This window comes from Haliaeetus albicilla, chromosome 2 (genome assembly GCF_947461875.1).
Source record: "Haliaeetus albicilla chromosome 2, bHalAlb1.1, whole genome shotgun sequence".
NCBI lineage: Eukaryota > Metazoa > Chordata > Aves > Accipitriformes > Accipitridae > Haliaeetus > Haliaeetus albicilla.
In genome coordinates this window covers 35,044,530-35,061,887 of record NC_091484.1, presented here as the reverse complement: position 1 = coordinate 35,061,887, position 17,358 = coordinate 35,044,530, and the positions used below count along the sequence as shown (strand labels likewise).

The 17,358-nt window shown below is 43.5% G+C and overlaps 1 protein-coding gene and 1 long non-coding RNA gene across 2 annotated transcripts in view; one reads left to right on the top strand and one right to left on the bottom strand.

Annotated features, from left to right (window-relative positions):
• The window catches only part of LOC138682018 (uncharacterized), an 87,311-nt gene extending 81,145 nt beyond the window's left edge, over positions 1 to 6,166 (bottom strand). The window contains exon 1 of the long non-coding RNA XR_011322234.1: positions 5,818 to 6,166. This is a non-coding gene — a long non-coding RNA (uncharacterized lncRNA). The remainder of the gene's footprint in view (positions 1 to 5,817) is intronic.
• Positions 6,167 to 6,314: 148 nt separating this feature from the next.
• The window catches only part of STT3B (STT3 oligosaccharyltransferase complex catalytic subunit B), a 53,190-nt gene continuing 42,146 nt past the window's right edge, over positions 6,315 to 17,358 (top strand). Inside the window, exon 1 of the mRNA XM_069770768.1 lies at positions 6,315 to 6,780. Coding sequence (XP_069626869.1) covers positions 6,500 to 6,780 — 281 coding nt within the window. The 5' untranslated portion in view covers positions 6,315 to 6,499. The remainder of the gene's footprint in view (positions 6,781 to 17,358) is intronic.

Here is a 17,358-nt window from a genome sequence, read left to right as displayed (position 1 = left end):
CAAGTCATATAAAGTCATAAAGTAGTCATTGCTGAATTCTCTTCTCGACAGTGATGGAGTCCTCACTTCAGATCTGTATGAGGATGGGTTGAAATCACACTATCCCAGAGCACCCATAAGCTCCTGTTTTGTATTGCATTGTGCCTTTTGGCACAGTTCATTCCACAACAAAATGACTTAAATTCTTTTGCAATTCTGATGCAGTTATTAATGCAGCAGTTGACTAGAATATCTACAAGTAGTCTAGAAAACAGCAAGGAGACAATTAGCCTGAATTGCTAGCAACAGAAAAGCACTGGAAACAATCCTTTGTAAACTTCTCTTTCCTCAAGGCTATGCACATTTAGACTACAAACCCAATTATGGAAAAATACTGCACAATAATTACAGAGAAATTTTCAGGCATGGGGAATTCTTTGCTGATACTATACTACAAGATCTTCAAATTTTTTCTTACTGAATTATCTAATGCACTGAAGTATCTTTGATACTGTAGAAGAATTTTCCAACTTAAACAACTTGCTCAAATTTATCAGCCAAACTAAATCAGACGAGTTAAGTTTTGATGAACTATGCTAATAGCTTACAGACAACGTGCAAACAATAGCCCCTTCCCCTACATTCAGCTGCTACCAGGAACTGTGTGGAATGATCTGGTGAGAGGAGGCAATGAAGAAGAATACAACTCAAGGGTGATCAAAATCCTACCAACAAAAAACTCCCACCAATTTCAACAGGCTTTAAACAACAACAGAAAAAGAATTTTCCTTCCCCTTTGTCCCTTGCTGTTTCCACACGTCTTACTCGGATGCTGTAACATGCAGCTGGTGTTATAGCTAACAGCAGAATGTCTCTCCCCTGTATTCTGCTCTCCCTTCTCACCTCAATCTAGTGACAAAATTCATTTTAATTGCAACTAAGCAGTAACTGATCCCATACATTTAAAATGGATATATCTCTCACCCCACTCCCCAGAAGTTAGCTTTACCCTCCAGCTGGTTCCCTTAGCAGCTTTGCTGTTCCAGCATAGTATTTTAATAAGACCCAGCATCTACAACTTCTGGGGACTTAGCATTTACATGTTAAACATCACTCTTCAGCTATTTGATGGGCCATTTAGTGATGCCCCTGAAGAAAATGGCCTTTTTTTTTAATTTTATTTTTTTCCTGATCATCCCCAAGGCAGCACATTCCTTCTTACCAGAAGGAATAAAATAAAGTTTTGAAAAAACACTTGGCTGCAGCATTTGCCAAGAAAAAACAACTTCTGATTAAGGTGCTTGCAAACACTAGAGATGACAAAACACAACACTTCAAGAAAAGTACTTCTTCAGAGGTCCACAGGTTTTAAATGTTGCACAGCACTTACACGTGTGGGTAAGAATATACACATGTATAATGTTGAGTATGGTATTTTTAAAATTTATTTAAAGTCCCAGTGTGTGCCTCTCCCTCATTTTTTCTAACAAGGGATGGGGCCTTTGCAGAGCTGGTACCAGCCCACCAGAGGGAAAAGCCCCATTTCTTCACAAGAAGCGAAGACGAGGTTGATACAAAAGGTGCTGGCAGCAGAAGAACATGCCAGGGGTTGGCTAGGGAAAGCAAAAAGTGTTGTGATTCCTGGCAGGTCTGTGTGTGCAAACCAGAGTGATTTTTACTACTGTGCAGGTCATGGGAAAGGGAAATTAAGTAGGATAATTAAGACCAGAGAAGCAGAGTAGGCACATCAACATCTGTTTAAATTATTGGAAAGGAAGAGGAGAAATCACCAGTAGAACACAGTCAGGAGTAAGTCAAGTTTCTATTGTTATCAAATGAAGGTCTTGTCTAAACACAAGAGTTGCACCATTTTAATTCAAATCAATTACAAACCTCATTATAGTTATACAGGTGCAAAGCTCTTTGCAGACAATCTTGTATCGGTTTACAACTGGCTTAAGTGATTTACACATATCCACAAAGGGTTGCACCTGCTTAATTAAACGGATCTAAAAATTATTTTAAACTCATGCCATTTTGTCTATATGGAGATTAATAGTTATTTTTTAAATGCATTAAACTTCAGATTCTCAAGGATAATTATGTGCAATAGTATTATGTTTTCTCTCATTTAAACAGTCACACATTTTTAAACAATAATCATCTGAGCACATACCTGAAATCAAGCATCCTCCATGACATCAAGTTAGGCTCAGCTGTGCTACTTACATGGTAATATTTTTCAGTTCAGGAAGTATTGTATCCTTAATTTCTAAAGCCATCCTCAAAAAAATCTTAACATCAAACTTATTAACTTGTTCATCTGCAGGACCACGAAGCTGGAAGGACTGTTTAAAATACTTGTTTATTCACCTCAAACCTGAACTGCTCTTCAAATGGCTTTCTAAACTAAGGTACCTACTCCTGTTAATAAACACTGCTGAATTGTTACCAATAAAGTTTGGTGAAAGGTATGAATTGTTCCCACCATCCATGAGTTTGTACTTCTGATTAATAATTTATTACCTGGATGTGTCCATGTGCAGTTTTTTCTGCACAAATGTTGTTTGCCTTTCTTTCAATAGCAGACTGAACATCAGCGACACATGGTAGCTGTGTTGAGGAATAAGGAGCTCTCATCTGACATTTTCCTGTATGCAGCTCCACAACTTTCAAGGTGCTCTGGTTTGTAACAACCATAACATGAATTCTGCACTTGGCATTATTCCCTGAATAACTCCATTATTAAGGAAGCTTGGAAATGGTTTTTTTTGTTTGTTTGTTTGTTTTTTCCTTAAGGCATTTGGCTATTATTTTGCATGCTCAGAATAGGAAACTGATTTTCTATATGCCAAATGGTTCATAATCACTATGCAAAGTCAACTCCTCAGTCACTAATGTGGACATTTTTGTGGATTTTTTTGTGTTCAAAGAAAACACCACCACACACAGTGGAAGAGATCAAACCAAAGGATGGGGGGGAGGGGAGTAAAAAAAAATAAATTAAAAACCTCTTTCCCCATCAAGCTGTTAGTATGTGTTGAATGCAGTTTTCATTAGACATGTTTTGCATCTCCTCTACAGAAATGTACTCTCCATCGCTGTCATGGCAGTATAGTATCCAAATCACTGTCCTTCCATCTAACTATGGGAGTCTATGAATTTCCATCTGTGTGCATTTGTTTGATCAATTCTATTGTAAGACTACTAAACTTGATTTCATACAAAAATTCAAACATATTTACAGAAACATTAATAAAAGGTTTTACTAGAACTGTGCTTTTGCTGCCACTAAATTTCATTGCCCAAGCTCTGAGGTATTCAACAGTACAGACTTTTGAACGGTTTGAAAATGAATAGGCAACAACATCATTTGCTACCAACAACAAAGAAACACTTTACCAATAGTCAGCATTCAAATAAATCACATTGACTGGGCTTGCCTATGCTCAAAAAATTGTCTAATTTAACTCTGTCAATATAGTCAGAATGATACAACCTCCATGTTGGATGTAAAAGTTATAGCACTGAAATATAAAGTCAACACCGTATAACCTTTATCCACACCATGATCTGCAATAATTTTTAAATAAGCCAGATTCCCAATCAAGGAAAGTTAACAGTGATACTAAATTTTACATAAAAAGAAGTTCTGATATACACATTTTTTTCCCAGCTGATATGCATCATCAGCCCTTTTTTGGCTCCTTAACATCTAGAAGAATGACTGGAGGTGGGGGAAGACAAAAGTATTATATGTACAACACTACCATTTAAAGCAGCTCCTCTGCTGCATTGTTAAGCTTGAACTGCTGTTACCAAAAGACAGGATCCCAACTGCGAGGATGGAAATTGTCATTTCAGAAAAGTACACCAGGACTGAGCCTGTTGTAAAACCAGTCAATGCCTTTTAGAAAACACTTGATAGTTGCAGATTTCTAGTCACATTTGCTCTTTGTTCGTGAGCCAATTAAAAAAAAAAAAATCCTTCACTTGAAATGCCAGTTGGTCAGCTCATTAAAAAAGCCTCAATGACAACACTAGAAAAGGGGCAAATGTCTAACTCAGTTTATCTTGAACATATTATTGGCCTATTTAAACAAGAATAAGAAAGAACATGGTATTCAAAAAACAAAGAAACAAAAAACCCACCAAACAAAAACCATAGCCTTTTAAGAGCCAGATTCAGCAAAACTGAACCTCGGAATTTTCTGGAAGTTTTCCTAAGCCTTATTCTAAAAGAGTATGTAAAATGGAGTCCTTTAGGAGCAACAGTATATAAAAGTGCTCATCTTAAAACCTACACACATCTTACAATACAGTAACTCTTGCTTTCAAACACAGTGACCAACTCACAGCTGTTGACTAATGCAAGGATTGAGGAAAAAAAGTTACATTCTCTACAGATTGTTAAACAGAGCTTTCCACTAAAAGAACAACTTTAACAGAAAGGCTTACTACACTCTGCTTTCAGAGACACATACTGTTTTCCTCCTCTGGCAAATAAAATAAAAACAGAGACAATAGCAAGGACTAATTAGAATATTAGTCAGCTAAAGCCCCAGTATAGTCCCCATCAATATTAGCGAAAATGAACTCCAAATCTTCAGGACGTCCAAAAAGCCATGTTTGTGTATCAAAGAGAATGCCTGGAGCTCAGACAACAAAACCCAAGCTATTTAATTTCAAAAATACAGCCCTACGTGAAAGTCACAAAAGGAGCTGTTGGTGTAAACAGTGCAAACAACCATTTATTTTTTATTTTGCCTGTGCTTAGTATCATACTTCTTCTAAAAGCAGTCTCCTGCCACCTCAGAGTAGAATGAAGGTCAGCACGAACATTCAAAAAGCATGCCTGCAAAACCTCAGTAGCTTTCAGTTTTCTTCACGTTCTCCTTGTAACTGCAGGTTTCACAAAACACTTGAGGAAGTTACAAGACTCCCAAATACCATTTCATTACGAAAACTCCTAAAAGAGAAGTCACTTAAAAAAAGCCAAGGTTTCCATTTGCCAGTCTCAGCACCAAGACCGGAAGTGCTCCCAGGAGAGGCAGGTGGGCCCAGACACCCTGCAGGTGGCTGCACCGGGGCGAGGGCTGCAGGCTCTCCCAGACTTCAGCCAGGCCTCGCCTCCAGCTACTGCTCCTAGCTGCCCGAGGGTCAAGCTCCGGCACAACGCTTACTGCGGCCAACACGACTTCCACGGGGGTAATTAAACACTTGAAACAAACGATCAGAGGTACGTGAGCCCCAAGGAGGCACGGCACCGAGGAGTAAGCTCATACCGCGAGGGACAAACAGCAGCAGGCTCCAGGGCTGGGAGGCGGCTGGCCAGCGCTTAACGCCGGCCCAGGGCCCCCCTCAGGGGAGGGAGATCAGCCCCCAGGCCTCTCTGGGGGCGGCTGGCGCCGCTGCTGCCACCCGCAGCCCCCCCCCGAAAGGCAAGGGGCGTTGGAGCCGTTACAACCGTTGGAGCGGCCCCTCGCGCGCCCGAGGGCTCGGGCACGCCTCCACCCCGCAGACTACGACTCCCGGCAGGCCCGGCTCCGCGCGCGTGGCGCGCCCCCGCGCAGAGCACGCCGGGAGCGGTGCCGCCCCGCCAGCCCACACGCACTGCAGCCCCCTGGCACGGCGCCGGGCGTGTTCGCCGTTCCTAAGGGCGCCCACGTGACTCGCACGCCTCGCTCCAATTGGCCGCCAGTTACCGCTGCCTCTTTTTTTTAGCCCCCCCTCTCCAATGGCTGCGGGGAGAAAACAACCTCCCCTACGCGCGCTGCCACGCCTTCACCTCCGCCGCTCCGATTGGCTGCCTGGGCTCGCCCCGCCCCTTTTAAATACCTGTCGCTCTGTGACAGGTCGTCACGGAGTTCCTGTTGGAAGGGCTACCGCGGGGATTGGTCCCTCCCCCCCGCGATCCTCGCCTTCTCCTCGGAGCCCCGCCCCTGCCCCCGTAGCTCCTCCCGCGCTGGAGGGCGGCAATGTCAAACCGCTCGCTCGGGAGGACCCGATGCGCCGGCCCGCGCGAGCGCGCGCCCGCCCGCCCCCTCACGCCGGGGGGGTGGGGGGGGGGTTCTTCGCGCGCGCGCGGCGGCCGCAGCCCATCCCCAGCGCCGGCCGCGCGCCTGTGGCTCCCGCGTTCTGCCCTCAACCTGCGCGCGCGGCCGCCGGGCCCTCCCCCCCGCCTCGAGCCCCGCCCTCGGCCTCTCGGCCCCTCCCCCTCTCCGTCACCGGCCCCGCCCCCCCGGGCTCGCCCGCCGCAAGCGGCCCCCTCCTCCGCCCCGCCCCGCGCCGCACTGGGACGGTGACGGCGGCGGCGGGAGGCAGAGCCCGGCCGAGCGAGGAGGCGGTGGCGGCGGCGGCGGGGAGTCAGTGAGGCCCGCTGAGGGAGCGGGCGGGCTCCGCCCCTCCCCTGCCGAGCCTCCCTCCCCCTGCCCTTCCTCCCGCTCCCTCCCCCACCCCTCCTCCGCCTCCTCCCCGCACGCGCCAGGCGGAGAGGCTGCGAGGGAGCCCCGGGTACAACATGGCGGAGCACTCGGCCCCCGATAGCAAGCACAAGCCCGCCGCCAACTCCGTGGCGCTGCTCAACAGCCGCGCCGGGGCGGGCGGCGGCGGCGCGGCGGCGGCGGCTGCCGGCGGCCCCCCGGCGGGCGGAGGCGGCCTGTCGGGGGGCCTGTCGCAGCCGGCGGGCTGGCAGTCGCTCCTCTCCTTCACCATCCTCTTCCTGGCCTGGCTGGCCGGCTTCAGCTCCCGGCTCTTCGCCGTCATCCGCTTCGAGAGCATCATCCACGAGTTCGACCCCTGGTGAGTCCCCGCCGCTGCCGGACGGGACGGGACGGGACGGGGAGGCGGGAAAGCCGCCCCCTCTCCGGGCGCGCCTCAGGCGGGCGCCGCGCCGGGAGCCCCGGCGGCAGAGGTTGGGGGGGGGGGGGGGCGGAGGGGGGACGGACGACGCCCCGCAGGCTTCCCCCGCCGCGGCCGCGGGGACGGCGGCAGGCCCCCGCCGCCTGCCCCGCTCCGCCACTTGGCGAACTTGCGCCCTGCCTGTTCCCCCGGCCGCCGGGCGGAGGGAGCCGAGAGCCGCGGCCGCCCGGGGAGGGGGGAGGGAGGCGGCGCGGACGGGACGCGCCGTGGCAGGTCGGAGGGAGCCCGAGGGGTCGCGGCGCAGCGGCGACAGGCGTGAGGGGCCGCCGCGGGGCTGGGGCTGGGGCTGGGGCCGGCCGGCGGGCGGCGGGGAGAGGGGAGCGGCGGGAGGCGCTTGGGTGTCCCCGCAGGGCGGGAGGGAGGAGGGAGCGCGGTGGCGGAGACCTCGGGGACGGGGAGGCGGCTGTCGCCCCGGATCCGGCGGAGCTGTGCCGGCTGGAGGCGGTGGAGTTGCGGCAGGACTCTCCGCCGCCCTGCCGAGGGGCACGGGGAGAGCTGTGGCGGCTGGCAGGGTGGCGGGGGGCGGGGAGCCGGGCAGGAACCGGGGGCTCCGGCGGCCGCCGTCGTAACGGAGCACTCGTAGCGAAGGTGGTCCGGGTCCTTCTGCGGCGGCGTTGGTCTCCAGATGCGCGGTGCGGCTTCTCGGAGTGGTCTTTCCTAGAGCCCTTGTCGGCCGGGGAGGGAGGAGGGTGAGGAATGCGCTGCAGGAAGTAATCTTCATAAAAGTGACTTGAGGGATTACAGTGAAACGGGTGACATTGATTTACTGCCAGGTGTTTCAAAGCGGCGTTTCTGAGCCCAAGGACTTTTGCTGTTTCCCACGCATCTTGATTTTTCTAAAGATTGCTTTCCCTCCTGTAGAAGCTGTCTGTTCTTTTCCCTGTTGGAGGGGACTGAAACCATTTTATGTATAAGATCAAGAAATGCTGCACTCGTTCCTTGCAGCAAGGCGAAGTGAAAGATGACGGGACTCGTGGGGCAGGTTTTTTAATGCAAAAATGTGACAATGAATTTTTGTATTAGTGGTCATTTCATTCTAGGAATCCGTGGGGGTTTTTAGAGCTTTAAGCAGGGTAGGCGGCAGATGACTTTAGAATAATTAATTCTCTGGTTTTAATTTAAAATTTTGTGTCTCGGGTCTTACTGTTAATCGCACGAAGGAAGGAGATGCTTCGTTTTGAAATGCATGGTAAACACTCTGTGTTAATCTAAAATTGTTACTGAAATTGTACTTATCTGCAAAGCATGCACTCCACTCTGATAGTTTCAAAAGCACAACTTCCTCTTTTCTTGTTGGTTTTTCCCCCCTCACTCCCCCCCCACTGTAACCCATTCACAAATCATGGCTCAGAATAGTGGATTGCAAACAAGGAATTGCTTTGTTTTTAAATACTGTCTTGAAGTAATACACGCTTTGTGATGTGAAAGCCAAATATCTCAAAATATCTTCAAAACATCGAGTAATTGCCCATAATTTCAGTGTTTTTCTGCACACACAAATGAATGGAAGGAATGCAAACTTTCAATTAATAAAGTTAACAATGGGGGAAGCATAGTTAAACACATCTGCAGTGAGACTATGAACCTGGGGCTGGATCCTATGGAGTAGTTCTCAGGCTCTTCTAATCTAAATTTAAGCAAAAAGACTTTCCTTTCTATCATGGAGGAAACTTTTTTTTTTAAGCATACAACCTACATTTTTTGTACAACTTGATCTGATTTTTATAATCAAGGCCCATCCTTGTTGGATAAATGGAAACTTTACAGTGTTGAGTTGCTTAACTTCTGTTATTAAGCCTTGAAGGACATTAAAAAAGGTGCTGTGGGAGTTAAGTTCATAGCCATGGTATGTTTGTAAAGGTAAACTTCTGGTTTAAGCAATGTGTAAGTTGATGCAAAGTCATCTTCCTGAGTATGCAAACAGAAGGCATTGCTGCCTATGCTGCTGTATGTGCCTTTGCTAATTAGAGAATAGATGAAGTTGACAAAACTCATTGATTTTAATGCAGGGCTGTGAGAAGCAGTTGAAATGTCAAGAATCATGCCAGTATCATGTTGCTGCATGCCAGAAATAGTAGAGGCAAATGCACTTAAGTTAATTAGTAGGGAAGAGAACCTAAAATGGTAGAAGTGAGGAAAAACAAAAGTGCTTTTATTGCACCAGCAATATTGGTGGAAAGAGTAAAAAATTATGTTGGTCCTAAATGCTGTTGAGTAGCTAGGTAGGAATGGTTTTTCACAGTTGTAAGGGTCTTACAAGTCTGAATCTAATGTAGTAAAGGAGCTTATGAAAAGAGATTAGAAGCGGTGCTCTATTTTTATTTTTTTTTAACCACTTCTTTAAGCAGCTTGTCCAGGTAAACTGAATTTTTTTTTTTTTTTTTTTTTTTTTCCCCCTTCAGGATAGCAGCCATAGTCTTTGCTGGTGGAACAGTTCCATAGTTTTCTCCATTCCTTTGGCTTTTTCTGTCAAGCTTGCATAGGATATCTTGCAACGTGTTGATAAGTCACCTATTCTCTAGTGTTCGTTTTGTGATCAGGAGAGGAAGCTGAGGTATATTTGATAAAATGAGGAGCATTAGGCAAATTAGTTACTCTTTTGAATGGAAAAATACTGTTGCCTCTGAGGTGTAGAAAGCTTTCTCATTTACTTAGGAATCCAGTTTTCTGGTATGGACATAAGAAACTTAGGAGATCTGGGGTAGGAAGAAAGGGAGATTTGCCTTGGGTTTTGTACATATTAATTGAATCAAATACCACTTTTTTCTAACATCCCTTTCAAGTTGCATTTCTGACAGTAAAGTTTGGGTTTGATTCCCGGGGAGGGGAAGTTTGCTTGTTTTCTGAAATTACCCTCTGAGACTTACTCCAGCTGGCATTTCTTCCAGAAATGACCCAAATGTAGTATAATAGGGCAAGGCAGTAGAGAGAGGACAGCTTTTGCTTTTGGTCTCAATGTCTGTGTGAGGAAAAAACAAACTGGTGTTTTGCAGTCACCATACTGTCACTTACGAACTTGTAACCTGTTCATCATTACTAGGATTACTGGGGTTTTTTCCACACTCTTTTGTATAGTATTGCCACTTTATTTTGATTTATTTCTCATGTCTTGTTTACTTTCCATACTTGAGCTGGTCTAGAGACTTTGAAAAATGTGTGTACTTTTTGGCGGCTCCTAGGTCAGGTGAGCTGATACATGAAGTCAGTCAGCATTGACTTTAAGCTGTGCTATGGACAGGCCTCCAGCATTTAACTTTAGGATTTCATTATCAGGCCAAGAACTTGAAACATGGACAGTGATGGTACACTGGGATGGACAGGTTTCACGTCTGAAATTTGGTTCATCTGTTGGCTGGTGTGGCAGCTGGATGGACCAGGAGCATAACTTCCATGCTACATACACATAAGTGCGCAGTGAAAGCTTTTCATGAAAGTACAACAGCATGTTTAACTCGGTTGTCAAGCAACATCATTCTGTCTGTCAGATGTTGCCTTAAATGCCGGGATGGCTACTGAACCAAGGCAACCAAAATTATGGAGTACTTGAACAGGGACTAATTTCTATGCACTGGTTTGTTTAAAGTACAGCTCCAGCATGCCCGTATGCCGTTTCATTTGGCCATTCGTATCATATATATACACATAATAATCTCTCTCTATATGTGTGTGTGTGTATGTATACGTATAATGTAGATATATCTAGTGAGATCGTTGCATCCTGATACTGCTACTAACTAAAATGGTAACAACCTTTGCTACATCAGTAGTCTTCAGGGAGTGCTATCAAAATAGTAACATTCATTCTGTTTGCACAGTTCTTACATTAAGTCACACCTGTGAGAACTGTATCTGAATCATATCCCATGACATTAGATCAAACTTTTGTCTTTCCCTGAGAATTTTAACAGCTTGCTAAACATCAGATTAACATGTTACTTTAGGAGTGAAAGCTGGTTTAAGCTGGAATGCAGAAGCTTATGTGTCTGAGCAGACGCTCTCCATACCAGTTTGCACATGCAGGATGGAGCACCAGTGTGGTCTTTTGTCAGTTGGATTTGCCCACCTGCTACTCCCAGGAATGTTGTCTCCTACTGTCCTGCCCGTTCCTGGTACTGAACAGCACTACCACAATCTCACATACATCTTTGCCTCTTCCGAATCACTGATTGCTCAAACCACCAGCTTTTTAACTGTCATCAGGGTGACCATTGTTTATCATACCTCACTGAGGTAATGTAATTGTGCTAGTGGGGAGTATGGTTTATGGATAGCAATCCGCTTTCTTGTCACTGATACCATCATCTACCATTAGTGGACTTTGGTGAGTGGGGATGAACTGGTGAAAATAAACATAAGGTTGGTGTCACTGCTTGCATTTCGGAGGCAGACGAGTTAAAGGAAGTTAGGACTTTACGTTGGACACAGCCAAAAAGACAGGTTTTGCTAAGCCCAAATCATGTTTGTTAGATGGATTCTTGAGCTGTTATGAACTTTTTTCATTAATGAAAACATAAATTAACACCTATAAATATGATATGAAATCTTCATTAAAATAGAAAGTGTGACTCAAGTGAACATTAGAAGTGGTGTATGGAATTGATCAAACACTGGAGGTTGTGTAAATGTATTGATTTCGTTGGGAGAGAGTAAGGTTGTGGGTTTGTGTTGTAGTTAGCTGATCCAATGGTTGCCTTCTGGAGTAGGAGTTCTCCTCTGTCACCCACTGTGCAGTTCTGCTTTTTTCTTTGTGCTTGCTGTAAAGCAATCATGGTGAGTTGATTCAATTAGGTAAATTGTCAAAATACTGTAACATTTTTGTTCCCCGAGCCTGCCCACCATCAGTTTTTATATTGCAGTTTTATTTCTTATTTTTGAGGCAGAATATGAATGTTGGGAGGGAATGTAAATGGCAGCTGATTTTTAGAGGGTAAACTGGGATTGAGTGATAAGGAGGAGACATGTATACATATAAAAACAGACCATGTTAAGACACTGGAGCAACAGGAGTGACAAAAGAAGGGGTATGTAGCAGTGAATGAGAGTGCCTTAAGCTGGTGTTCGTAAGGAGAAAAAAAAAAAATCATGTAAAGAGGATGATAGTGTTGATAACCTCAATTAACAATGCTCAATCTGTAGGCTATGGCCAGATGTGGCCTGCCCAGATAATTCATCTGGCCATTGCTTGCTTACCTGCTAGTGACTCTTCTTGCTGGGCAGACAGACAGCAGATTGCATAGTAAATGTGTTCTTGAGGGGTGGCAGCCACTGTCATCTCCAAACGGCTATCTTTCTGGAGGCTTTCAACCCATCACATAATCTTGTTGAAGGTGACTACATGAATGTGGATCTGTTTAGGAAACATTTCCCACTCACTTTAGGATTCTTTTCCCAAACATTTCCTTTTGTTTATAGTGTTTGACAATTTCCAGACCTTGGGAAGGCATTTGATTCCAATCCAGTTTGAATATAATCACTTTGGATTGATTTTGAGATGTTGCAAATGTCATGAGATTTATATTGAAAACTTACTACAATATCTTCATTCACAAGATTTTTGATTCTATGAAATGAGAAGTACTCTATTTCTATTTTATAGGAATATATTTTAAAAGATTGAACTGTTCATTAACAGTAAGTACACAATTAAGTATTTTGTGACTTTTTTCTAAATGTAAGATATAGACGTAGTACATTTGAATGATAAAAGTTGTTTATATTCTAGTAATACTAATAATCTTAGCAGGATTTCAGGTAGCCAGGTAGCTCAAACTCATTTCTGCCATTTTACTATAGTAGGAAAAATATTCTAGCATGGCCTCTGAATCTGATTTAGTGAGGCCTGTGTGTTCATGAAGGGCAAGTTTAGGGATTTTTATGTTCTTGGAGAATAGCCTGCCAGTATCTTCCCCTTCCCCCTTTTTTAATGAGGATGATCCAGATCAGGCATCTTTTTTGATCACTTCTATTGCAATGTTACATGGGTTGAGAAACTCTGTTAGCACAGGCTGGTCTTTGGCTTTTGGAGCTTTCTAGATTATAAGATAATAAGTCCTGTATGTCCAGGGACTTGAACAGCATTTCCTTGTTTAGGTACTTGGAGGGTGGTGTTTTGAAGCTAAGTAAACTTTTCTAGAAGGTTGGTACGGTGTTAACAGTCAAGAAGATGTGCAGTTGACTGTACTGAACTTCTCTACTGCTCAGGTAATTGCGGAAATAGGTAAATATTAGAAATTTAATGGAAGGAAGACAATCTGAAAAAAAGAACATTGGACAGAGTTGAAGGCATAGCAGAGACCATGCTTTGTGAGTGAGGAGACCTCAGGCTAGATTTGATCAGTTAGGCTGATGCAGCTGAAAAGCGGTTCACCATGTGGCCTCATAAAATAACATTCATGTAAGAATCAAACCTCTGCTCCATCTCTACTATTATTTTCTCCCATCTTTACTTAGCAGGTAGCATTTCTTTCCTCACTTGCACAACTTTTAATTGGGGTGAAAACTTCATCAGACTTCATGTGGGTGCAGTAATGGGTTTATACATGAGAGTGTAGGAGGGGCAGTGTTCAAAAAACACGTGCAGAGTATGGTTGAGTACAGAAACTATCCCTACAGTCTTCTTTTGGAAAACATAGGAGGTAAGACAGAATGCTTGCAAAGTGTTGACCCTTTTATTGATTTGTGGGTAGCAGAATGAAACTTGAAAAGGAAAATGTATCGGAATGTTTTATGTAGACTAGGTTGAACTGAACCAGCAGTTTAGCTTTTAATGCCGTGATTTTTTTTTTTAAACGGTCTTCAGCAAATACTCAAACACTTGACTAGCTAGAGCAAATGCTATGATGAAAATCCTTGAATGGACTTTTCTTGGCATATATCCTATTATTTGAGCAGCTTAATATGTTCTGTATTTTAAACAGAAATTTGATGTGATTACATAGGGTTAGGGTGGTTTATAAAGGTTACTTATGCTTCCTATCACAATTCTCTCTCTAATAGTCTCTGGTTTTGGCAGCCTGTAATCCTAATACTCATGTTTTTATATCTGTCTCATGTTGAACTGGTGGGGGAAGGGGAGAATAAAGATTTTGGACAGTAAAGCTAGCAGGAAAATTCAAAATCCTATAGGTACTAATAGTATGTAAATGGGTTGGGAGTAGTCTGGGTTTAGGGAGGTGTCTTTGCTGTTCCACAAGGATCTCTTCTGATTCAGTCAGGTTATTTCCCATTTAATGTCTATCTGTGCATATGCTGCAGAGTTTCTTCCTTAATTTTTGAAAATTCCATTCCTGCAAGCCCTTTGAGGTACATTTGTACTGACATTTAGGGCTAATCCTGAGGGCTTCTTTCTACTTAGCAGAGCCATTAAAGCTGCTGCTTTCGGAGCTGTGGAGCCTGCACCCTGTAGCAGGGCATGTGCAGATGTTTTTCCTAAGTCATTTAGTAAAACTTCTAACCATCAGTCTTACCACTTGCTTAGAGAACAAAGTGAACTTAGGACAAGTATTAGGTTCAGTATTGTTACAGTCTTTCTGTGCTTCACATCTGCAGTAAATTTTGTAGTAGGTCCAATGGATACACTTAATTTCTGGCCCTGTAGCTGGGCAGAGCTTGTGATCTTTGTCTGAGCTGTTGCTGGGAATCAAGCTGAGGTATTTTTAATGTGGGTAGCTGGTAGGTCTGGGCTTGAGAGGTACCATGAAATTGACCCTAATGCTGCACCACACCTTACATAAGTTGAAGCAGCCCGAGGAATGAATTTAAGGACATAGATACAAACCAAATAGATCAGCTTCTGTATTTCTCAACTTACTGCTACTTTCCCAGGGTACAAGCTCCTTTGGCATATAGAGAATTAAATGCTTCCTATACTTCAAAAGTTCGTGCTATTAAGTGAGGCAATATCCCTGTGCTTTAGAAAAAGAAATGGTCTATTTTAAACAAGGAATAACTGAATGTTTGTACATGAGCACTTCTAAGAGCAGGAGACAGTATTTAAAATGTCTGTCTGCTATGGGAGGCCCAAGTCCAGTATCACATGCTACTTTTTAAAGAGCCCATCTAATATAAATGACTGGTGTATGTGGATGGTAATGATAATTAATTCCGGGTGTTACAATGCTTATGATATCATTTTCTATGTCAATTGATTTATATGGGTTATGTTAGTTTGTTAGGTAAAGAGCATGTTGGAGTTCTGCTCAGCTCATAATCCATGAAGATAGAATTGCAAAACACCTTTTCAAAACTTCCCTTGCTTAAAACAAACAAAAACCCTTGGGAAACTACATTGCAACTGAGGATGTGAGTTTGGTTTGATTATTGATTTTTGGTGGTGTTCTTAATGGGATTGCTATTATCTTCTAGACTCTTTTCCACAGTATTTACATTTATTTGAAAAGAGTGGCTCACTGTATGCATGGGCACCATCTATCCTGTTTGTTGAATAGTAAATGGATTTTGCAGAAGGGAAAAATAGCATGTCGTTATGTAATTTTAAACTGTTCCAGCACACGTGGCTGGGCAGCCTACATTTTGTGAGTTCTTTGCTTTATTTTTTTTTCAGTCTCTGTGTTCATTTTTTGCGATTGCTATCCTATAAATGGTAGTCAACTTCTTTAAATCCAGGGAGTGTGATTTTATTTATTTTGATTCTAATCTTCCCAATAGATGGATATTTTAAGGAAATCTAGGTATGGAAAGTACCTGTTTGATAATGCAGCTGATTGGGAAGACCACATGTTGAACAGAATACTTGTGTGGTATAGCTAGAGGATTTGAAAATACAGCAATGCATTTCCTTGATGCAGAAGCAAAATGTAACAAAACAAGCCTACTTGTCCTGAATACTTTTCTTGACATTTATCCAGCTTTTTTTTTTCTTTTCTGTAGTGTATTACATATGTCAAATGTGTTTCATTCCTATTCGAAACTTATCCCAAGCAGTATTTGGAAGTTCAGATGAATAACTTAAAATTTCATAAATATTGTTTGGCATGTATATCTTGAAAAAGACAGTTTCATCTTCACGTTGAAATATTTAGAGTTTATCATTTGGGTATTAAAGGCCTTTAAAATGCCTTTAATTCTTTCTCTGGCAATAGATAAAATGTCTTAAAATTGCTATTATTCTAATTTAGAAAGACAGTGAAACAAAATTGGAGCTTTGGCATTATTATATTGATGTTAACAACAGAAGTAAATGGGTGTCTCTTTGGCTTACTTTATTGTAGAACAAGAGTCATGAAAGCCAATGCAGTGTTTGAGTTCTCCAAGAAGTTGTGTGTAATGCTACTGTTTTGACTGTTTTATCTTATACAGCTGACTAGAATGATTTATCTAATGTCAGATGTCTGAAGTAATATTTGAAAAACTGTTGCATATGTCTCACAATTCATTTTACTCTGTAACAATTTTAATCTTTCATTTGCCAAATAGAAAATGGATTTTGACATTGGAGAGACTACCTTAAACATTTGCAACAGTATCTTAATTTGTGATGTCTCCGGTCAGCTAGTGATGACAAATGTAATTTTTCTCCTATGGCTAAACACGTTCAGGAGCCAAGGAATCTTTAGTGCTTTAATTTTGTAATCCACCACTGCTTCACCACACTTGCCCCACCCTCCCGCAGTTAAGCCCAGTTTTTGCTTGGGAGAAGACTGGATGATATCTCTTGTGTAATTGTTTCATCACTGAATTTTATTTTCTAGCTTTTGCTTTAGTAAGTTAACTTCAGGGTCCCTTTTTTCTTATGCCTCCATCATACTCTAGTTTCAACACAGCATTCTTACCTATGTGCGTTATGGTTTTGCTTTGTGAAAGTATGTTCCATACAGTGCAATCTGCTGTCTTCTTTCAGGGCTACCTTCAAGGAGGAAAAGCCACAGAACAGCTTTAAATGTTAGTTGAATGGTACTTTTACCTGGGAAGTTAAGTAGTGTTGTCTTCTATCTCAATATCTAATATGCTGTGCTGGAGTACCTGTGGATATCATTTGCGCATTGAAAAACACATGGAAGATGATTCCAAAGGTTCTTTCGAGAACCTCCAGGAAGCTGCTGTGGCTGATAAGATGGCAGTTCAGAGTGTGTTGAGTAAAGCCTGACTCTGAGTATCTACAATATAACAAGGTGCTGCTAAGCTTGTCTTTGCTGGTATAAATTGACCTTATTTGCATCTAATCAAGTGGAGCAGTTCTCTTGAATTTCCCATCATCTGTTGGACATTTCCTGGGATAGTTTTCTGCTGTGTTAACAAGTTTAGGCAACTCGCAGAAATCTGGGAAGCACAGGTGTCAGGATCTGCATCTGGATGCAGGGAGAGGGGAAACTCCCCTTTTCCAGTGGCAGTGAGCTACTGTATTGGCACATCTTGTACCCTGATCTGATCTCAAGTATCCATGAGTTCTGTGACCAACAGGTCTTGGGCTATTGAGGGGTGAACATACCAATAGTTTCT